The sequence below is a fragment of the Acartia tonsa genome, chromosome 4, assembly GCF_053477335.1.
Source record: "Acartia tonsa isolate MP-2025a chromosome 4, ASM5347733v1, whole genome shotgun sequence".
Taxonomy (NCBI): Eukaryota; Metazoa; Arthropoda; class Copepoda; order Calanoida; family Acartiidae; genus Acartia; species Acartia tonsa.
Window position 1 is genome coordinate 53,386,593 of NC_137263.1, and position 23,229 is coordinate 53,409,821.

The 23,229-nt window shown below is 33.7% G+C and overlaps 2 protein-coding genes across 4 annotated transcripts in view; both read left to right on the forward strand.

Moving 5' to 3' along the window:
* LOC145317774 (tRNA dimethylallyltransferase-like) lies at positions 1–9,609 on the forward strand. Of its 2 annotated transcripts, none has more exons than XM_080159041.1 (14): positions 1–131; positions 703–775; positions 1,244–1,329; positions 1,683–1,797; positions 2,345–2,569; positions 2,670–2,758; positions 2,900–3,040; positions 3,237–3,314; positions 3,892–4,065; positions 4,454–4,583; positions 4,899–5,069; positions 5,482–5,655; positions 6,029–6,411; positions 9,478–9,609. In XM_080159041.1, exons 1-13 carry the CDS (start codon positions 34–36, stop codon positions 6,164–6,166), a joined length of 1,692 nt encoding a protein of 563 aa, XP_080015167.1. In that variant the 5' UTR covers positions 1–33; the 3' UTR covers positions 6,167–6,411; positions 9,478–9,609. The 2 variants fall into 2 exon arrangements, with proteins under 2 accessions (XP_080015167.1, XP_080015168.1); XM_080159042.1 differs by lacking the exon at positions 1–131 and adding an exon at positions 205–326.
* The window catches only part of LOC145317772 (V-type proton ATPase 116 kDa subunit a 1-like), a 24,846-nt gene continuing 8,973 nt past the window's right edge, over positions 7,357–23,229 (forward strand). Inside the window, exons 1-11 of one of the 2 annotated variants that reach the window (XM_080159040.1) lie at positions 7,507–8,260; positions 8,684–8,766; positions 9,625–9,761; positions 10,036–10,096; positions 10,436–10,520; positions 10,804–10,872; positions 11,149–11,293; positions 13,531–13,663; positions 15,235–15,316; positions 15,882–15,994; positions 16,655–16,754. In XM_080159040.1, the coding sequence (XP_080015166.1) occupies positions 8,723–8,766; positions 9,625–9,761; positions 10,036–10,096; positions 10,436–10,520; positions 10,804–10,872; positions 11,149–11,293; positions 13,531–13,663; positions 15,235–15,316; positions 15,882–15,994; positions 16,655–16,754 (969 nt within the window). In that variant the 5' untranslated portion in view covers positions 7,507–8,260; positions 8,684–8,722. The other variant, XM_080159039.1, reaches the window with a different exon arrangement.

Genomic DNA, 23,229 nt, shown 5'->3' on the forward strand with positions numbered 1-23,229 from the left:
AAAAAAGAACCATTTATTATTGACACAACTCCGATGCAAAAATACGTTAAAATGTGCGAAAAAGTTCCTTTGGTAGTTATCCTGGGGTGTACTGGAGCTGGTAAATCTCAGCTGGCACTGGAGCTAGCCAGGTAGGACTAGTTATCCTGGGGTGTACTGGGGCTGGTAAATCTCAGCTGGCACTGGAGCTAGCCAGGTAGGACTAGTTATCCTGGGGTGTACTGGGGCTGGTAAATCTCAGCTGGCACTGGAGCTAGCCAGGTAGGACTAGTTATCCTGGGGTGTACTGGGGCTGGTAAATCTCAGCTGGCACTGGAGCTAGCCAGGTAGGACTAGTTATCCTAAGGTGTATAAGTATGAAATCCTAGGACAATATTATTCAAAGATCAACCTATTGGTCAAGTCATTTAGGGGATCTTTTGCTTGAACAATAAAAAAAAACGATGCTACTCTATGCTATAGATAATACCTTTATAAATAAGAAAAAGCTACATAATTTATGACATAATTTGAAATGAACTATTCAGTTATAAATCTTTCTCAACCCAATAAAAGAAAAAAGTCTACTTCATTATTCCGAAATATATTTCAAGTAAAAAATACTCATTAGCAATCGCATCTCTTGTAGAAGTAGAATCAAGCAATATTAGCTTGGTCGTTTTAGTTTGTAATTTTTAAAATAATATTTTCTTTATTATTTAGAAGTTTTAATGGAGAAATAATCTCAGCGGATGCTATGCAAATGTATAAAGGACTTAATATCATCACTAATAAGGTAGAAACTGATAATTTACAGAGCGACGCTATTCTACAAGTTATACATTTTGATTTGTCGGTTAGTCTGCATTTGCTAAAAGTTCCAAAGAGGGGAATCTTGAAAATATATTGCTTAATTGGAATTCAATTGGATTTTTCACTTATAATCAAAAGTTTGGATTTAAAAAATAAAAGATCAACGCTATTTAATAAAATGAAAAAATTTAGACATTTAGTAGCTCCACATAAAGAGTAGATGTGTGGGGGAGGGGGGGGGGTGGTAATTGATCCTCATTTACCTTACTATAAGCATGTGGACCAATAAACAATCAAAGGGTGGGTTGTCTGATGGATTTTTGGACAGAAAAGGAAATATGTCTCACCTTAACTACCCGTGGTTGTTGGACCTAACGCTATAGTGTCATTGACATCAGCCTAGCCTAGCGAGGTAATTAATAGTTAATATAATAGTAATTTTATTTGTTAGGTAACGGAGGAAGAACAGAAAGAAGTAAAGCATCACATGATTAGTGTGCTGGAATCTACAGACGATAAAACTATCGTAGATTTTAGGTGACTTTAGTTTTTTGCATAATTAAAAGGAATAAGAATAATCGAAAAGAATCTTCTTTTTTATTTTACAATAAATTGATGATTAAGGGAATTGGTGCGTGTTTATTTTCTTTCTGACTCACCCTGTGTGCACTGACCCTGCGGGGCTACTATGTATCTCTAACCTAACTTTACCTAAGATGAAATACAAACATACCCAAAACTTCCCCCTCCCCCCAACCCTTTTTTCCCATTTATTTAAAATAAAAGAGGAGTTGGGAGAGGGGTCGGCGTCTCTGCCGGCTAGGCACTTTCAGAAAAGTATTTTTTGGAAAGATAGGTAAATTTTAAGCTTATTGATCTTTGTTTATTAGAAACACTGCATTACCTATAATAGAAGATCTGATGGTCCAGGGAAAGATTCCATTCATATGTGGGGGTACCAACTATTATATTGAAAGTCTTCTCTGGAAAGTGCTTGTTGATCAGGCACGGTTGGCATAAATAATCGTAAAAGAATCTAAAATCATACCACTTTCATCTTTTGTACCTACCTTCCTACCTTCCCTAGCTAAAAAAAGTTTTCTTCAAAATCCTCCTGATTTTAATTTTTAAATAGGAAATATAAAGAAAGATCATTTTTGACATGTGTGGAAAACATGATGGCAATTTAAGGTGTACTTTAGTAGCGAAGCTACTGTCTGTCAGTCAGCTGAAATTTTTAGTGAAGATTCCTATGACCTGTGCGCATTTACTCGATACATTGTAACGTTTGTTTGTCTGTCGTTCATGATTCAAAAGATATAAAATAATTACCCATTGTTAATTAAGTTTTCGTGATTTTCTAAAAAACATTTCGCATAACCTTTCTTTTTCTCTTTTTGACAGCTGAAATTCTAAATCTTGTTTTCCGTTTGTCCATACATTTTTTTCTGTGCCCTGCTACTTATGGATGTTGTTATCCCTGTTTCATGTATTGTTGCTTAACTAATTGTAGATTAAATTGTCCTGATTTAAATGCCAACCTTCGTACTAGGATATAGATAGCAATGAATCTACAAATCAAGCCAAACGTAAACACCAAGAAATCCTCGAAAACAATAAGAAAGTTAAAAGTGAAGAGGAAAAAGAAAACCGCATAGATAATCCTAATGATCATGTTTGTGATACGCCTGAGAAAGTTGATGAGCTTAGTGAGTTATTGCTTGGCAAAGACGATGGTTCCGTTCCTCTGGAAATTCTTTGGGACAGATTGAAAATGGTAATTTGATTTTAAATTTATAATTGCTTGTTTTGTTTTCTTTGAGCTTTTAAATATATTCATTCAAGCATTCGACCGATTTACTAAATATGATATTTAGATAGATCCTGTTCGTGCTGGACAATTGCACCATAATGAGCGTAGAAAGATCTGGAGAAGCCTGCAGGTCTGGCAACAAACTGATTCCAGGTAAATAAATTCGGTATTACCAGAAAAACATTCTAAAACAAAAAAAATAACGTTAAGAGTAAGACTAAAGTTTTAATGTAAGTTTTACTTCCTAAGACTCTTGAATTATAGGAACAAAACTTTTAGATTTTGTTCTTTTAGGCATTCTGACATACTAGCTGCGCAATGTGACCAGACTGGTGGTCAAGGGCCTCTCGGAGGAGGACTCAGGTTCCCAGCTGACAGAATTTGTATTATTGAGGTCTGGAGCGATCAGGAGACGTTAGATTCAAGATGTAATAGGTATATTTTTTGCTAATTTTAGTAGGCAAATATAGAAAATAAACATTCTTGTTTACTTTTAGTTAACTTATTATAATAATAATAATGTTTTTTTTGGTGCTGCCAGGTATCCCCTAGCTTAGGAGATAGCACATACAATGTTCTAAATTACTGCTACCCATTTCTTTTTAGAGTTATAAAATTTTTATTAATATAGGCGAGTAGATAAAATGATAGCACGAGGAATGGTGCAAGAATTGATAGATTTTCATCAGTCATATAGTGACAGTAGAAGGTAAAAGATACATGAGAAAATATTTATAGATTAGATATTATAGGAAATAGATAGTGTTTACTTAAAGCATACGATTACCGTTATCGAACTAGTATTATTACTGACAGACGACCTATATAAAGCTCTTAAAAAGAGTGTTCAGTCATGAAAATCATGGATCTAATAGAAAAAGAAAATTAAAGATAATTTGATTTACACCTACAATTGCTACAAACTTAATTACACCTTCTGAAATTTAAAATTACTGTTGAATATGTATTGTTTGTTAGTTGTACCAACCATCCAATCAGTATTTAATCAATGTCCCCAAAGTTTTTAAGCCAACGAATCGGATATTGTGCTCTTAAACTTTGGGAACTTGATTAATTCAATTTGGTTTGACATTTGTGTTCGTTGTTGGAAAGTGGGCGAGTTGGGTGAGTGTTTTCTTTTGTTAATTTATAGTTATTATGTCGTAAAAGTGTGTCACCCCCCACCCATCACCCATCTTAGAAGATCGCCGGATTAGCTAGGACAATTTTGAAACTGAAGACCATAAATGTTTAAAAGATGAAATAGATAAATATTTTTACTCTAGGTTAAATTCCGAAGGAGAAATAGATTACACCAAAGGAATATTCCAGAGCATCGGATTCAAAGAATTTCACGACTACCTGCTTTTCTCAGCGGAGGAGAGAGAGACGGAGGCGGGCAAGAAGGAGTTTCAGAAAGGGGTGGAGCTACTCAAACTGGCTACCAGACAGTATGCCAGGTATGTTTGTTTGGTGAAGGGTTAAAGCTACTTAAACTAGCTACAAGACAGTATGCCAGGTAGGATCGTTTGAAAATTCATACAAGGAAGATGATAGCTAATCAAATATAACTAGAAGTTTTTAAGTATTTACAATGATTCAGATTGTCCATTGTGGATAGCGAGATTTTAAAGGACAAACAAAAAAAACTTACTTCATATAATAGAATAAAATATGTGACTGCGTCATTATGAAAATTGAGTTCTTTCATGTTATACTCTTCTTGTGAAGCCTCTGTTTTCCCTCAAATTATTAAGAATATCTCAAAATATCTAATCTTATTTAGCTTTGATATTGAAAGGCATGTAAATTTTGATCTAGTAGATAGTAATCTAAACTCTAATTTAGACGTCAAGCCAAGTGGATGCGACGAAGATTTGTAGTGAGTGGTCGAGAAGCTCCGCCTGTGTACAGAGTAGACTCGAGTAAACCAGAATTATGGCAAGAAAACTGCTACCTACCTGCCCAACAGATTCTACAGGATAGCACTTCATTTATATAGATTATGATATATTAGGTTTTATTTTCATAACTCAACGTTACGAAAAAGCCTCTAGGAGAACTAGAGTGAAGATTGAAAACGAAAAAGATAGGTTTTTTTGGGGGTAGGGGGTATTATTTAGGGTGGGGGGTTTCTATACATAAATAGTTATAATTCTTCCCTGTAAAGCTTTACTGTAAAGGAGAACCTTATAGGTTCAGCGGTTAGCGAGATCTTAAGCTACAGACAGACAAACATACTGTTACTTATTTATAGGGATATCTGTAACATATATAAATAAAATAAAATAACCAGGCTTTCCTGGATGGAAGAGAGCCAGAAGTAAAACCATTAGAAAGAATTCCTCTGGATGAGTCAGATTTTGAGAAAACAAAGAAAAAATTTACCTGTGATTTATGCAATAAAGAATTTAAAGGAAGCCAACAGTATGAAGGACATATTAACGGAAAAAGACATAAACAGGTACCATTCGGCTTCATCATCTGACACTAACATCCCAACTTTTGAAGACAACCAACCCATTGATTGCACGACATTTTTCTGAAAGTCATAATTGTGCAATAGTTTACATGGTAATTAATTGCCCCAGTTTTACGTTTCACGTCTAACATAGCAGCAGTAGATTACTAGATACAACTTTTAACGTCTTTAGTTATGATGCGGTTAAGGCCTAGATTCGCACATACCACCTCTCCGACGACGAAAAGTGGATGCGCTTCTTATTATGCTGCAGTCGAGTCTTGAATTTTCAAGCTTCCAATTACATACCATGACACATGAATTACAGATTTCCTTTACCGGATTTTAAAAATCTAGGTATACAATCATAATGCCAATATTAATAAAACTATTTTATTAAAAATATTATATTTAGGAAGTACGGAAACAGTTAGCCCTTCAACCCCCTCTCCTCATAAAACTATGCAACTTTGACAAGGACAAGAGAACAGAGGTGGCGAAAATTTTAAAGAAAAGCTTTGAACGACCCATCTCCTATATTTTGGAAAAGATGGACGCTGTGCCAACCATTTTAACCAAGATTTCTCCGAGGAATAGATTTATTTTATGATCAGATTTAAATGAAATTTTTTGTGCTTTCCCTCACTGTGCGTTTCGAGCACTGAACCGCCCCCTTTTTTTTAAAAAAAATAAATAGAACAGAAAAGGGTTATTTTTCCTACGTCTAATCCCTGTCAAGGCCCTAACCCTACAGGACTACCCAGTACTAAATATATCCTAACTTAACTTGAACTAATGAAATAAACAAACAAACGAAAAACCATCCCCATTACTTTCAAGCCATTTGGCCGCTACTAGACGTTAAAATTCTTAAGTTTTGAAAAAAATCGATCCCAGCAACTTTTTACCGTGAACTGCACCAGATCCATTTGTTTTTATTCCTATATTAAATCTATCTCTGTAGGTCAAAGGCTGAAAACTTGCAAAAGTGCCTTTCAAAACAAGGCATCGTCATACAAATTGAAGAGGATACTTCAACGCAGACTCGAGTCCCGGCCCCGAATAGTGGTGAAGTAAAGGAAAATTCAACAGATTTATAATTGTTGTTAACAAAAGATTTTGTACCTAGTCAATTCATAATAATACGGGATGAAGGGGATATGGCAAAAGATTAATTTATATTTTGTTTTGAATTTCAGATATTTATGGGCACCAATTTTTTTAACAGATTTAAAGTTATTAAAAATTATGAAAGATTGAGCTGTGTACTTGAAAATGAACTGGCTGTTAAACTACACTGTGATATTGTTATTTTTTTGTTATTTTACGTAAAGCTTCATATAAAGTATTGTAGCAAAAACAGAATTAAGTTAAGGAACAACTAATAATCCATCCGAAGAAAAACTATTTGTCAGTAATGAATATTTGATTATATAGGCAAAAGATTTTTCGAACATCTTGTTCTTGTGCAATAAGAGGCTAGATAAATTGTAAATTGCGTAAAACAAATTTTCTTTACTCATAATCCCCTGATTTAGTTGTTTTCAAATGAAGGGAGAGGTCATGGAAGATAAATAAGTAAACTTTCAGAGATAAAGAAATGTTTGGAGTAAGAATTTTTGAATCTTAATTTAATGATTATTTTTAAATTTTTCATGTATTTATACAGAAAAATATTAATACAATATACAAAGATTAGTAAAAAGGACATTTAAAGAGTTAACGCATAGTTCTAACCCTTCCTTCTGAAATACCTAAAGGGAAAAAGGGGGAGTGGGGAGTGCTGTGTTTCGTCTTGTGATAAGGCAGGGGGGGGGGGGAGTAAGGATATTCTGTATTAATGGGAAGGTCAATGCGCTGCATTTGTAGGGATAAAGGATAATTAAAAGATTTAAAAAACAATATTTAAGTTATTAGAAGGCCGATTGGTATTGTTTTTAGGAAGTCATATTTTCTGTTTTGATATTTCCTTTACTGGTCCCCTTTTCCCTGTTTGCATATGCGATGAGCTTACAACACACACAGACACACACACACACACACAAACTTGATTTTAGACCCACAGTAACAGAACACTCAAAAATAAACATATATTTTGTTAAATGACTAATTTGAAATTTACATATATATTACTTAAACACACACACACACACACATACATGCATTAGATTAAAGTAAGATTTTCTTTATCAAGTTAAAATTTCAAGTCATGGGAGTAGAGATTATGTTTGTTTGTTTGTGTGTAAGTGTATGAAATTGATAAAATCATATGATTAATATAGATCAGTTAAGAAATAAAGATAAAGATAAAACCACAAAATAAAAATGTCTAATCTGTATGTACAGAGAGAGATTACTAGATAAATCCAACTTAACTAGGGAAAAAACTCCCACTTTAGTTAAACACTTGATTGATAAAAAAAAACTGAGGTACATTTTTTATTTATTTGTTGTTTGTTAATATGCATTTTAAAGTCTAGAGCTGAAACTAATGTTTTTAATTGAACAATGCACTACACTGTCTCATATTATTATAATTAGATCAATGACTTAACTCAGCTTTTTGTAGACTTTTTTCTGAGTATTTTTATAGGCTTTTCTACTTAGTTTGAATTAGTAAAAGATTAGGAAAACACAAAAGCTTTTATGTCACGTTAATGTAGTTGTATCACTTTGTACCATTTTATTGTTCCTGTTGTGTAGATTATTCATAGCAATAGAGATTAATTAGAGTAGTTTAGTAATAAAAAAATATTGTCAATAGATTTTTTTATATTCTTTGTTTAGTTACAGATTATAAAAATGTTAAAGTGACTGAAATTTTTTCTTTATTTTTAATAACACTCTTAATTCATCTCAATTATAAAATAAATTATTTTACAGTACAACCTAATAGAGCTGCTATTAACGCATAAAAGTAGTTGTTTTCTTACTGTCATTTCATACTTTTAACCAACTTTAGAATCATTTTTTTGCTTTGATGTAAGCTAATAAAATAGTGACTTATACTATACAAATGATCAAGTATTAAATATACTACAACAATAAACATTGTTTATATATCAAATATCTATTTCAACCTCAGTGATGTAACCTTAGAAGTATTATTTTCAAACTCGTAAATATAAACAATTTGGACAGTTTTGTGAATTGCGGATCTAATAATATGTTGTAAAAAGCTCTAGACTTTAAAAGTGAGGAAATTGAATTGATTGCTAGTTATTTGTGAGGTTATTCTACTATTCTTTTTAAATACTTCTTATTTTGTAAAATTATACATTTTATTGTATTTTTGTATCTAGTTTTAATAGATTTTTAAAAATATTTAACACCTTCTGAAACGATTTACAAATAAGAATTTTATACTCAAAAAAAATATTTTTAAAACTCATACCAGCCTATTTATATTATGCTATCATTCTTAAACATAGGTACCTTATATATAAATTATTGTATTTTAATAAGACGCCTGGATAACTAGCCAAATTAATGAAGCTAAAACGCTTTTTTGGCTCTAAAAACCTTCTATAAAAATAGATATTTAAAAAAATAAGAATAGTACAGTAACCAAACAATTCAACAGAAGTCTGTTTAAATTCCCAACTGTGTATTTTAAGAAACATAAAAAGTAAAAGCTAAATGTTAATAAATTGATTATGGATGATATTGAGTTAACAGAAGTAAACTCTGAAGGAACAAAGTAAGTGAAAAATCAGGGATTTTCCGGGATAAGACAATTGTAGATAAACTTTTATCACCCCCCTTTCTTCAATTACCTGTTAAGCAAGGTATTTTTTGGGGTAAAATTTATTATCTGTTATTGTCCTTTCCCACCCTTTTTAAACATATTTGGCGTTTTCCTTTAAAGTGAATTGTTGAGGACAACCCCCACCCCTATTTTTAGAATAAATTGGAAATTAGTGTGGGGGGGGGGTTGTATTGCTTAACTGGCACTTTGTGGGAAAGCGACAAATATTTTTTTTGTTTTTGTTTCATTATTAACCTCAGTTTCAATCAAGTGTTTAACTAAAAATATTTTTATTTTATACATATACTTACGTTCAACATATATTTATGAAAATCATAAGATTCAACATCTAAATGATTTTAAAAGTTACATAGAAGTGAAGTATTACATATGTATCTACTTTTTTATTACTGTTCGGTTTAAGAGGAACAATTCATTAAATTGAAAAAAAAAAATTCTATCGTTTTGATCCTCTGTCCTTTCCAAGTTAACATTGACCTAAACTATATTCTTCAATCCATAATGACAAAACTAATTTATCTTCTCTTGACCTATCTTTCCTGTTAAAGTGAAATATTATTCCTTAGCAAAGAAAAACAAATACTTAACAGTTACACATACACAAGTACATCTTCAGATTTTGTTACAATACTTTATATGAAGCTTTGATTAATTTTTTGTATTTCCAACTATTGTAATTTTTTTATGTTGGAAGAACTTTTAAGTGACATTTTTTCATATTTTTTTAATTCTGCAGTTTTTTGATTGGTTTTGAATATGAAAATTAATTGCAGATTAATTTATCCTTAGCACTGGTTGGCTGTTAGAAGACAGTATGGCGGCCAGAAACCAAGGCAGCCTCTTTAGGTCGGAGGTCATGTGCCGCAGCCAGTTGTATTTGCCGCCGGAGGCGGCTTACAACTGCGTCGCTGAACTCGGAGAATTGGGTAAGTTTGGTCTCGTTCAGTTTTTTGAAAAAAATACATTATGTTTTTTGTCTGTCTGTACCAAAAGATCCTGCAAACTGCTGGAGCTATATAGCTTTTCTTTACAGTGAAGCTTCTTGTAGATCCTTGGGATTTTTTTTATTTCAATTTCGAGTTAGAGTACATCCTACTAGAAAGAATTTATAATTTTGAAATGTTGTTTAAGAGTACCTAGTTAGAAGAAAATGACTATTGAATATTTCAAATGATAAACATACATGGGTATTCTTTTTAGGTCTCGTACAGTTCGTAGACGTAAACCCTGATGTTTCCGCTTTTCAAAGACAATTTGTCAAGTAAGTTTACTATTTTATCTATAGAGTAACTGCGCTTGGTAATTACAAAAATTAAAAGGCTCTTATATAAAGTAGTAAGTTTTTTTGTGTCTGAAGCTTAGATCACAATAACCACCGAACCGATTGAGTTCTCTGTTTTAGTTAAACTTCCCATAGGTCCATTGATGGTTTTAAGCTATTCTAGCTCTATCTTCGAATACAGAGGAGGGTGGGGAAATTGGACTGTTGTGTAACACATTGATCCAAAAAGGTTCAAAAAACATTTTTCCTTTTATTAAATCTTGATAAAATCTTTAGCTTTATTTATTTTAGGTATTTACAATTTTTTTTATCTTTCAGTGAAGTAAAACGTTGCGAGGAGATGGAGAGAAAGCTGAGATTCATTGAGGTCGAGGTCATCAAAGAAGATTTAACTGTACAAGAGGTTAGCAATAACAACTTACAATTTTATTTGATTAGTAGCCTCAGGCGTTTTCCCTCAAAGTGTGAAGTTGAACATGGAACCAACCAGCCCTCCCTATTTTTACGCATTATTTTCACTTTTACCACTTATTCGAAAAATAATGTGCTTTCTCGTCATTTGTATGTTCTTTTGGATATCAAAAAAGATGGTCTCCAAAAAGTTATTACTATTTAGGATGATTTAGAACCATGTGCGTCAGCTCCCAGGGAGATTATTATTATAGAATAATATTATTAATATTTAGGATGATATAGAACCATGTGCGCCAGCTCCCAGAGAGATGATAGATCTGGAACAAAACCTCACAACTGTGGTAAGTTTACAATAACATTTAAAGTATTAAAGAATAAAATCGATTATCACATAGTGCTCTTTTTTCTTTATACCTAAGTTTAAGAAAACCCCACCGAGAGTTAATGATAATTTTAATTAAGGAAAATGGCCTTGAAAGATCTTTAAAGCCCCACTAAGAATTTACGCTAACATTACTTAAGGGAAACAAACTTTATTAAAGAGATGTACACAACTAAAGTTGCATGAATCCCACCTAGAGTTAACGCTAAGGATTACAATATTTTTTTTTATTTAGGAAAATAATCTGAAGGAGGTGAACACTAACTACGTAGAGCTGAGAAAAACCCACTTGGAGTTGACGGAGTACAAGTGTATGCTAAAGCAGGCTCACACTTTCCTCACAGAGACAAGATTCAGCTTCGACTCTGATGAGCACACAAGTAAGTTAGTTTTTAGTATCCAACCTACTCTAAAATTCACTATGCCTGTCAGTCCGTAACGCTATTTGGACAATGAGATTTTTTCAGCCGCTATTAAATCTAGACCTCTGATTTTTCTTGACTACATCCCCAGCATTAAGGAGCATATTTAAGTGTTTAACAGCCATGACTGTCCGACTGCTCTTGAGCAGCTTTTTATCCGCTTTTAACTTTTTCTGATTTTTTTATTTACTAATTTTGAAGGTTAAATACCCTTCAACTGTACTGCCCCTGCCTTAATTTTAAAGTTTGTACAGGGTCATTCAAGAGAAATGATTTTTAAAAAAACTTAATTATGGATAGAAAATGAAACAATTATGTAAAATGCTTTATATATTTGGAAAAACTATTATAAGACATTTATGCTTCAAATATTTAAAAATTTGTGCTATGTGAAGTTTAGGAGCTACATTGAAAAATGTGAAAAAAGTTTGAAAGTTTTAAGTAATTGGAACATTTTACCACGTAGCTCCTATACTATACGTAGCACAGGAATGGTTTTTATAAATTAAAACTAGAGCTTATGACGATTCTAACGATATGCATAAAATTTTTCTACTATTACAACAAGCCGCGCAATTTGAATTTTAAAAAGGTGCGCATCTTTTAACAACCTTTAAATCAATAAATCTTCGAAAAAAAGGCCTTTGGAAAAACCGGTTTTTGGGCATAATTTGTTGAAATAATCATTTTTAAGTATTTGAAGCATCAATGTCTCAGAATAGGTTTTCCAAATATATAAAGCATTTTACATAATTGTTTTATTTTCTATGCATAATTAATTTTTTTTTTAAATCATTTCTCTTGAATGACCCTGTAGTTTAAGCTACAATAGGTGCCTTACATAATATATAACTGCTTAAAATATTTTCAATGCCGATTCTAAAAAAGGTAGAGGATAATAGGTACTTAATAATATTAATATTAAAACATATTTTCAGGACTTCTAGATGGTAATGATTTATGGTTAAGTACAAATATTGTAGATATTTAGGGATATATTAGATAATGTGTTTAGATTAGTTATTTTAGTATGGCTTTGAAACCGATCACTATCCAGAACCAGTTTTCAGCCATACTGAAAAATGTATAGCATCGTTTATAGACAATTATTTACGAATAATAAAATCAATTCATAAAATTAATACCAGTTTTGTTAGTCCAGGCCTTCGGCTCCTCAACTCTAACAAAACTGTTTTTAATCTTATAATTTTTCATTTCAATATTCGCGAAAAGCTGTCTATAAGACGATGCGATAAATAACTGATGGGTATATTAATTGTCTTGTATAAAATATGGAATAATTAAACAACTTCTCGCACAAAGCCGCTTGACTTATATTTAAAGCTACTTTTTAAAAAAAGAGGCATTATTTTTCATTAAAACTAATCATGTTTCACTTCTAACTTATGATAGGTATATTAAACATCGCATTTAGATATACTGTATCGAATTAAATAGAAAATAACCTTATTAATAAATACTTACTTAATAATTTATTTAAAATAATTAAATGGTAATAGTTGTAAAAGTAGTTTATTATGTAGCAATACGCATAATTTCTAACATTTAAAGTAATACTAAAGGATATTATTACAGGGAATTTTCTTTAGGGGACATTGGACTGTCACTGGTACCCAAAGTTTTATAACCACTTTCTCATTCGTTGGCTCTAAATTTTTGGATACTTTCATTGTATTTTGATTTGGTTGATTCCAAACTAGTACTAACCAAACTTCTAAAAACTAATTTTAAATCTACAGAAGGGTTATATTGTTTACCAGAATTGGGGATATGTACATGAATTAATCGTCCATTGTCTTATACCTTATAATCCTTTGGGTAACATTTTGTTAGTAATCCTAAAAGTAGGGAAAATATGTTGCTTTTTATGTTGGTGTTTTTTGAGACGAACAAAAACACTTTCCCGGGTAAAAAATTATTACATAACAGGCTACACATTAATTTTATGTTAAAAACTGCATTATCGGCACGCTGACATTCTGGTAACGATTATAGAGTTGCTAGGCTTTCTAAATCGTACCTAACTAATACAGGAATCACCATGCTATGTTTGAAATAAATAGCACAATTTTAACATGTTTGAATTATCGATAAAAGCTATTCATTGTGGACGGACGGACCGAACCTAAATATAGAAAAGCTTCGCCTGAATAAAAAGAACTTTTTAAATTTAGACATTGATGACGATGGAGACAAGCGGGAGGACTCTATGAAGTTCAACATTGTGTCCGGAGTTCTGGACAGGTCCAGGCAACACGTGTTCGAGCGCATGCTCTGGAGAGTCTCCAAGGGAAATGTGTTTGTCAGGTAAAATAATCTAGAATATAATTTTAAACTACTAGCAGCTGGACTATAGCATCTAGAAGTTCTTTTTTGGACTGTTAGGGGGGAGGAAAATAACGTAAATCATATAAAGACTTAAAGGGATAGTTCTACGAAGTGTATTTAAAGAGTTAAGGTACTTAGAGTAGTGAACTTTTATATGTCTTAGTAGAATATATTAGGCATTGGATAGATATGATTGTATGTTAAAGAATTTTTAACATTGACCAGACCAAACTTTTTTTATTTGACAATATCTAAAAAAGTTAAAGTGATTTGCCACATAAATTACATGAGAATTATCTATTTTTTTCAAATGTGTATAGCCAAACACCATTTTTAGAGAATCTTTTTCAACATATTTCACAAGAGTTATAAAAAAATTGAACAGGGGTTCCCCTTGGGACAAGTTACTTAAAAAACATAAAAAATAACGTCCGGTTCATTATAGGATAGGTTTTCTATAGATTCTTTTTTTAAAAAAATAAACAAAACCGTTCGGTTTACTTACAATATACACATTATCTCACGCGGAAATACCAAATAACCATACAACATATATATAATGTAATTTATGTTGCAAATCACTAACTTTTTTAGATATTGTCAAATAAAAAATGTTCGGTCAGGTCAATGTTAAAATTCTTTATCACAATCATATCTATCCAATGCCTAATATATTCTACTAAGACATATAAAAAGATCACTACTCTAAGTACTATACTAAGTATTTTATTGGTCATTCTTTGTTGTTCTGTGTATTTTGTTGTATAAAAAGTTTGAAGTTCTATTAACTAGTAAATGCTATCTAAAGTTGTATTTATGACAAAAAAAATTTGCCATATATAACATGCAACGAAGTTGAAAATAAAAATAAAAAACTCATTTTTTAAGGAAAATCCCTGGTCAAATCTTTTAATTTTAATCAATAACTTTATATTATGCACTACTACGTTATTTAAAATAGAAAAAACTTACAGTTCACTATTTTTTTAAAAATGCACTTCGTGAAACTATCCCTTTAAGGGTCCTACGACAAACGCAGGAGTCCCAAACGTCGGAGTGGACAAACGCAGGAGTGAATACTTAACCTAACCTAACCTATTTTAAACCATTTTTTAGGTTTTTTAAATGCCTAACCCCTTCGGGGGGCTTATTTGTATATTCATATCTTAACCTAACCTAACCTGTATAGAAATACCTAATTAAACTAATATTTTAACACTCCTTCGTTTGTCTACTCCGACGTTTGAGACTCCTGCGTTTGTCCTGGAACCAAATTTAAAAAAAAATTCCCAAAATCACCTTGGGTTCAAAGTAAAGCTTCCTGATTGTTGTGACCAACTGGAGGCCTGAAAGATCTGAACCTGGAGACCTAGAACTAAAATTTTTTAAAAATCGCGAAATTTATCCTAAAACTACTGTTATCCCAATTAAGCTCGCATTGATACTTAATCCCAGAGTCCGCCTTATTGGATTATTTAACGCTGTGGAGACTGTGGGGTATCTATTGTTCTCTCCGATTTCGTGCACATATTTATCATGAATCTTTTTAGGTTCTTTGATATCGAAGAAATCATGGAGGATCCCAAATCTGGACAGACCCTTTACAAATGTGTTTTCATGATCTTTTTCCAGGTTAATTATTGTTTCTTTTTGAAATCCTCCGTTCACTTTAAATGTCTGATAAATAAAATCCAATGAGCGTTTTATTGGAATTTCTTATGTTGAGAATAAGTTTCCCTTGAAGAGCTCCTAATGCACAGAACACCCATGCCTTATTTGGAATGAATTGAAAATACGGAGTAGGAGGGGTGGGTGGTATGTGCTCTTTAGTTAACTTGAGGGAAAGCTCCGTTAATTGTAATTCTGTTTATTGTTGTTATTTAGATCCTTTTATTGTATATATCCACAAAATAAAAGAAATAAAACGGGCTTTATTGTAGGTATATACTTAATCATTCTAACTGGGATAGGGCATCTTATTTTTTTTTTTTGGGGGGGGGTTGTTATTTTTTCCAGAGCGATTTCTGTTAAGAGTTTGGATGTCCCCCCTCGCAAAATAGTTATAAACCTATCCTGTACCTAAGCTTCAGTGTAAAGAAAAACCATGTCAGGCCAGTGGTTAGTGAGATCTTAAGGTACAGACTGACATAAATCCTGTCACTTTTATATAAGGATTACATTAATTTTGTATTATTAGGGTGAGGAATTAAGAATGAGGGTGAAGAAAATCTGTGAAGGGTTCCACGCGAATGTTTACAGCTGTCCTGATAAGTCTATGGACAGAGAAAATCTTATTCAGAGCATGGTCACAAGGAATCATTAATAATTTATGGTTTTTAGCAAGTCAAAAATTGTCATAATTTTAGCACTTTATGGAGAGAAAGAAAAGCCTGTTGGAAAATAAATAGGTTTTTTATTAGAGTAAAACACTAGAAATGTAGGATCTACTGCAGTTCACGGTAAAATATTGCTGGTAACAAATATTGCTGAAAACCTATGAATTTTAAAGGCTGCTTGCTGTCAAACGGCTGAACGTACAGATCATACCTGCACACCATTTTAAGCGGTATTATAAGGCCTACAAATAATCTGGAATAGCCAGAACCCAATGATGTTCAGGGAAAGATTTACTGAAGAAAAAGCGCGTAAAATAGGCCTTTTTCGCGCATTTCTCTGCACTGCGAGATAATTATGCATTATTGATCTATTGCTATTCCAGATTATTTGTAGGCCTTCTTATGCCGCTTAAAACAGTGTTCGGGCATGATGTGTACGTTCAGCCGTTTGGCAGCTAGCAGCCTTTTAAATTCATAGTTTTTTAGCAATATTCGTTACCAGCAATATTTTACCGTGAACTGCAGTAGATCCGAAATGTAAGTGGTTAAATAACTGTATTTCCATATCGCAATATGAGCATGGGGTTTACATTTTTCCATTTTTAAACAACATTCATTATTAATGATTATTGAAAAGATTGGAAGACTTGAACACTGTTTTGAATCAGTCTACAGAGCACAGACACCGTCTGCTTTTAGCCGCTTCCCGCACACTTCGCTCTAGCTATGTCAAGGTAAAATCAACCAATCAATTTATTTGTAATCAATCAATCAAATTATTTGATAAATAGAAAAATCATAAATATTCTTAATTTGCTATCTACGGCTGGTTTGCTCTTTTCCGTCTTCCATCCTTGGCATTTCAAAAATGTTTTATTTAAGATAAGATTTATTTCCTCAATAGGTACAACATATTTTTTATTAATTAGTCTTTAGTCTTTAGTCTTTAGTCTTTAGTCTACCCTCCAGCTATCAACACCTATGGTAGCCACTGAGTAGACACTCTACCCTTTTTGACTCCCCCCAAGGATACCCCATCCCCCAGTCATCATACCCCTCATCTACACACACTCGCAAGGCGCACACCAACCCCTCTCCCTCAGCTGTCCTACCCCCACCACACACACACTCTCTCTAGGCAGGCTATCAGCTGACACAAAGTGCCGGTAACGAAGCCCTCTCATTGGAGGAATTAGTTCCTACCGACAGATAAGAGATCTGATTGGTCCAACGCACATTCATTCGGTCACATGACCTCAGGCTATTGGCTAATCTAGATTGATTAGTGTAACACGCGTGTTTTTACACCAGTTTTTATCTGACCACGCTCGATTATACATCTCAATTATATAAGTGTTGCTGCTTTATAAAATGGCAAAGAAATTGCTAACGCAGGATGCCTTAGCTCAAGTAAGGTCATTCTTACAAAATGACATAAAGGATGCCATCAGTCAAGCCGTAACTGAGAGCGTGCAAGCATATGAGAAACTTCAAAAGGTGAGCAGCGACACTCTTAGTAAAACTTTTTTATCTGAGATTCGTGGTTTGCGTGATTCAATTGAAATTTTAAATGTTAAACACCGCGACGAAATGAACGAACTTCGTACGTTAATGGAAGGTGGTGAACTTTCATCGGAACAGCCAATTGCTGTACGAGTGGTGTCGTTAACAAAAAACTTTGAGAACTTTGTCGTTAATGCGAATGCGCGTGAAAAATGCCAATCCACACTCAATGATTATTTTTTGTCCCAACTTGCTCACAGGGAGCAAAGGGATAGACTGTGGAGCATTCGTGTTAACAATGTTCAGTGCCCATGGCTTGATAAAACGCTGACAAGTCGCGAGGTTTTTGACATTGTCATCAGGCCTGTCTTAGTCGAATAGGACCCCGACGCAAACATCAATTACTCTAATACGATAGAGTACTCTCATCCCCTAAGCCAGAGGGTTAAAGGCCCCAGAAATTATATCTTCAGGTTTTACTCTCGCCATATGCTTTTTCAGTTCATGCTCAACAAGAAGAAGCATTTGCAACTGTTGGACAAGAAGGCTCGCGACAAGACAGGTTGGACCAGCGCCGCTGCAGTATCTTTCGACGGTAAGAGTTTTCTTAAGTGCGCCCACGATCTTGCGGACACAAATAGAAGCCTGATGACCTACCTACACAGCGCAGGAATCGCGTCTAGGACTAAACTGTCGGGTACCAGCGTCGCCTTCCAACCTAAAGATGGCCCCCCTAAATGGATAAAAGTGCAGAATCCTATGGCTCGAAGCCACATCGGGCTGATCTCTCCACTGCCTCCCCTACAGGAAATATTAAGCACTGATAATTTGATTGTAAAATTCATGCGTGAAAATGGCCAATCTAACCGTAACCTTTTCTTTCAAGGTTTCGAATCAGAGATAAAGAGCCTCCTGCAGGACCTGAAGGACAACAAGCTGCGTGGAGCCCAAACAGAGCAGGACCATGAGGATCAACATTCTCCATATCATAGTGTCACTGTTGATGCTATCTCCACAGCCGAATTTCCTGCCATTGAGAATTCTGGTGCCGCAATTCCCGCCAAGACAGGCTCGGCCCCAGGTACAACACCAGGCTCTACAACCACAGGTACTAACGCAGCATCATCCTCGGTATCGACAAGGTCAGCAGCTGCCAAACCATGAACAATGCCACGAGCATTCCTCTATGGATATCGGGTCAAATTTAAGCCTTGAAAAGGTTATCGTCAATTAGTAGTGTACATTTTGTACAAATTTCACTTCAATTGAGCAATTACTAGGTACTATTAGGTACACACCAATATCAAAGCTCAAACTTATTACGCTTAGCCGTTTTTATATCTATCATTATTATTATAATCTGTATAATCTGTCAATAATCTGTCAATAATCGTAAAATAATCGTAAAATTCAATGAAAAAGACTGATTAATGATAATTGTGTGTAAACATATACTGGTAATTGGTAATTAGTAATTAACAAATTAATTTTTTTTTTAACTTAATTTACTGATTTATCTCTTCTTACTGATTTTTTTACTGATTTTATTAAATCATTGTACTTGTTGGATGCGGGTAGGGGGGGGGGGAAATAGTAGAGATTTTTTACCATGATTATTATATATGTTATTATTTTAGTGGAACACCTGCCGATAACTTCTGCCTGCATAGCTGAACCGGAAGCAGAACCTGCATCTCCAGATCCATGGCCTCCAGACACATCCTTAGACAGCTGGTTCTAGTCAGGTAGATGATATTTTGTGTCTGAATGAGAATGTGAATTATGACATCACTAGCATTCTCTATGACGATACGTTTAGAGAATACTCGAACGACTATAACATTAAGTGTGACTATATAGACATAGATTCTCTTTTTAATAAATTTAAAAATACAAATGAGCAACTTTTTAAAATTTTTTCAATTAATATTCAAAGTCTCAATAGTAAAATCCAGCAGTTAAGAAATCTAATTGAAACGGCCTCCCTGGAGGGAGTTGGTCCATCGGTCATCGCCGTCCAGGAGTCCTGGTTGTCACAGGACTCTAACACAGATAGTTTAAGTTTAATAAATTACAACTTTATCTCCACCCCCCGACCAGAAGGGAGGGGCGGGGGAGTAGGGCTGTTTGTTCATAGCAAATATCAAACAAAAGTTTTATTTCCAAATTTTTTTGTGCCACATATTTTTGAAACTATGTGTGTTAAAGTCACATTAGGGAGTTTTAAGGCATTGATAGTTAACGTTTATAGACCTCCACACAGAAACCCTGAGGACCTTGAATCATTTTTTAACATACTTGGTGACTTTTTAGATGTGATTGATGATAGCAACCTCCCTGTATTCATTGTGGGAGACTACAACTTAAATCTCTTCACGACTTATGATGTCTTGGGTCCTGCATCTCGTTTTTTTAATTTAATGGTAAGTAATGGGTATCTATCCTTAACGTTAAGAGCAACCAGAGTACATAATTTCTCGTACTCATTGATTGATTCAATTTTTTGCAAGGATTTCCTGGACAATTTTGTTGACTCACATGTAATTGTCACTGACCTATCAGACCATTTTGTTTTGTCTAGTTCTTTTTCACATATTATTCCAAAACCCCCAAAAAAACCACAATATTTTGAAAAAAGATTTTTGGAAGAAGCAAATATTGATAACCTCAATTATGAACTATCAATACAAAACTGGGATGAGGTCTTAAGCACAGAGGATGTTGATTTAGCCTATGCGAAATTTTTTTCAATTTTCTTTAATCTTTACAACTCTTGTTGTCCCAAGGACAAAATTCGCAATAATCGTAGGACCATGCCGCAGTCGCCATGGATGTCTAATCACCTTCTGCTGTGCAATAGATTTAGGGATAAGTTGTATAGGAAATCCTTGAGTTATCCAACAGAAGAAAATAAGGATAGGTACTCAACTTACCGTAATAATTACCAGAGAACTTGCAGGGAGAGAAAGAGAATATACTATCAATCTGAGCTTGAAAAAGCGGGCAAAGATGGCCGCAAAGTATGGCAAGTATTAAGGGAGGTAATGGGTAAATCCAAGTATTCAAGTGATCTTGAATATCTGGAAATTAATGGAGCAAAAATTGAGAACAAAAAGGAAATAGCCAACGCCTTTAATTCCCACTTTGCAAAATTGGGTGAGAACCTTACCACTGAAATTCCCCAAACATCAAAAGATTTTAGGGATTATTTACCCCCCCCCCCCCATTAATGATAGTATATTCATTCCTCCCCTGGATGAGCTCCAGGTATTTAACATAATAACGAGCTGCAGGCCCAAGACGGCCAAGGACGTGAACGATGTAAGTTGTAAACTCTTAATTCAATGTGCCGCAAACCTGCTGCGGCCGTTGACGCACATATATAATCTTAGCTTTTCACAGGGAATTTTTCCCTCAGGGATGAAAGTGAGCAAGAATGTAGTCGTTTATAAATCAGGGCCGTTGACCAGCTTAGATAGCTGGAGGGGGGTTTCTATCATCAACACATTCTCGAAGCCACTCGAGAAGATCATGTATAAAACACTATATGAATTTTTAGATGAAAGATCCTTTTTCTCCACGCGGCAATTCGGATTCCGCCCAGGACTCTCCACGGCACATAATGTTCTTGATCTTGTCAATCGTATCACGGCGGCACTTTCCGAAAAGAAAGTGTGCGCCGGGATATTAATTGATATCAAGAAGTGTTTCGATCTTGTAGATCGAAACATCTTGTTGAAAAAACTCGAGCATTATGGCTGCCGTGGAGTGGTCCTGAGGTGGTTCGAAAGCTACTTTGAAGGACGGTCACAACAGGTTGCGTTTGGGGGAGAATTTTCTGATGTACTATCTATCCTTATCGGTGTTCTCCAGGGAAGTACACTCGGTGTACTCCTTTTTCTTATCGTAGTTAATGATCTAGACTCTGCCACTAGAGACGCATTGCTGTCTCTTTTTGCAGATGACACATTTTGTCTTTTAACAGCTGACAACATCAGGGATCTGTTTACTAAGATTGAAAATACTCTTCCTCAAATTACCGAATGGTACAACAGTAATAAACTTATTATAAACAGCAAAAAAACCAAGGTTGTTTTGTTTCAATCGCCAAGACAAAATTTCACGGAAGAGGAAAAAAATCTTATAAAACAGTTTCCAGTTTTTATCAATTCTAATCATGAAGGAGAAAACCTTCCAGAAAAAATCCAGAAGCTAGATCATATAACTTTCTCGAATAGTAACCCTGGGGAACAAGCCGCAAGGCACTTGGGTATTCAAATCGATGAGAAATTGTCTTTTAAAATCCATTTTAATTTAATGCACAAAAGAATTTTAAAAATCGTATACTCATTACGTCAAATGCGTCATATACTTGACTCGCAACATCTTAAATTGCTCTATTTTGCCTACATAAAGTCTGTTCTCAACTATTGTTTAATTGTATTCACTGCTGTTCCAAACATCTTATTGGAGCCAATCTTAAAGCTCCAAAAGGAGTGCTGCCGCTTAATAGCAAAAAAACCACGCCGTTTTCCATCAAATATTTTATTTAAACAATTGGAAATTTTACCAATCAGAAAACAAATGGAATACGAAGTGTTTTTATTTATGTACAAATATAAAAACAATATGCAGCCAAGAGTATTTGATGGTGTTTGGAACACACGTGATACAATTCACGATTATGAAACCAGATTTAGAAATAATTTTATAGTAGATCAAGCCAATAGAAATTTTATATTTAATTCACCATTACATTTTTTCCCAAGACTTTGGAACACATTACCTGAAAATTTAAAAACTATACCTACATTCCTGGAATTTAAACGAAAAGCTTTTTACTTTGTATTAAACTCAATATAATGGTTTCATTCTTTATTTTCTTTATTTTCATTCTTAATTTTCTTATCTTTTATCTTTATTTTTTAAATTTATCAATAGTTTTTTTTTTTACACTTTATGCAGGCAACAACATATCATAACATCATACTCATACTCATAATCACCAGAGCAGTTTAAGTTGGATTCAAGTATTAAATTTTTACAAGGATTCCTTTTTTGGAATCTTTATCCCTATCATATTTAAAATGAGTGTACGGTTGGGAAGTTCTTTTGTACATTTTTTAAATATTTCACGCATAGGTTTGACATACTTAATTATGGCATCGGATCATTCTGTCCTAAATTTCAAACAAAATTTTGAAGCCTTCAAGCAACGTTTTTTCTCTTTCCTTCTTTTCATTCATTGGGATTATACATGGTTGTCTCAGGGACTAAGGGATTCATTGGAAATTTAGCAAGGGTTGAAACTTAATTCGAGGACGACAGGGTTTTTGTAAACGGCCAGGGAACGTTAAATACAAGTGACCAATTAATATTAAATTAGCTACCTAGGACTTAATACACACAGAAATTCTTCTTTAATCTTAACTTTTCAAATTCAAATTCAATTTCAATTCATTTTCTTTTTCAACTTAATTTTATTTTTATTTTTAATTAATTTATCTAATTTATTTTAGACTACCTTGTCCGGGTCAGTAAAACCAGGAGCTCCTGGAGGGCGTACATTGTGTCCTTCGAGTCCGACCTAAATACCTACATCCCCGTCGTCGGGTCGTCGTTCAAAATAGAATTCTTACTAGATGTTAACCCCTGCAATTAAATTCATTCAACAAAAATTCTTACAACCTCTCTTTTCTTACATTA

Excerpts from the sequence above, each read along its gene's own strand:
- LOC145317774 (XM_080159041.1), top strand. The coding sequence starts at position 34 with ATGCAAAAATACGTTAAAATGTGCGAAAAAGTTCCTTTGGTAGTTATC. Across the intron at positions 1,330-1,682 it reads AAAACTATCGTAGATTTTAG|AAACACTGCATTACCTATAA; the intron begins GTGACTTTAGTT and ends TTTGTTTATTAG. Across the intron at positions 4,584-4,898 it reads TACCTGCCCAACAGATTCTA|CAGGCTTTCCTGGATGGAAG; the intron begins CAGGATAGCACT and ends AAATAAAATAAC.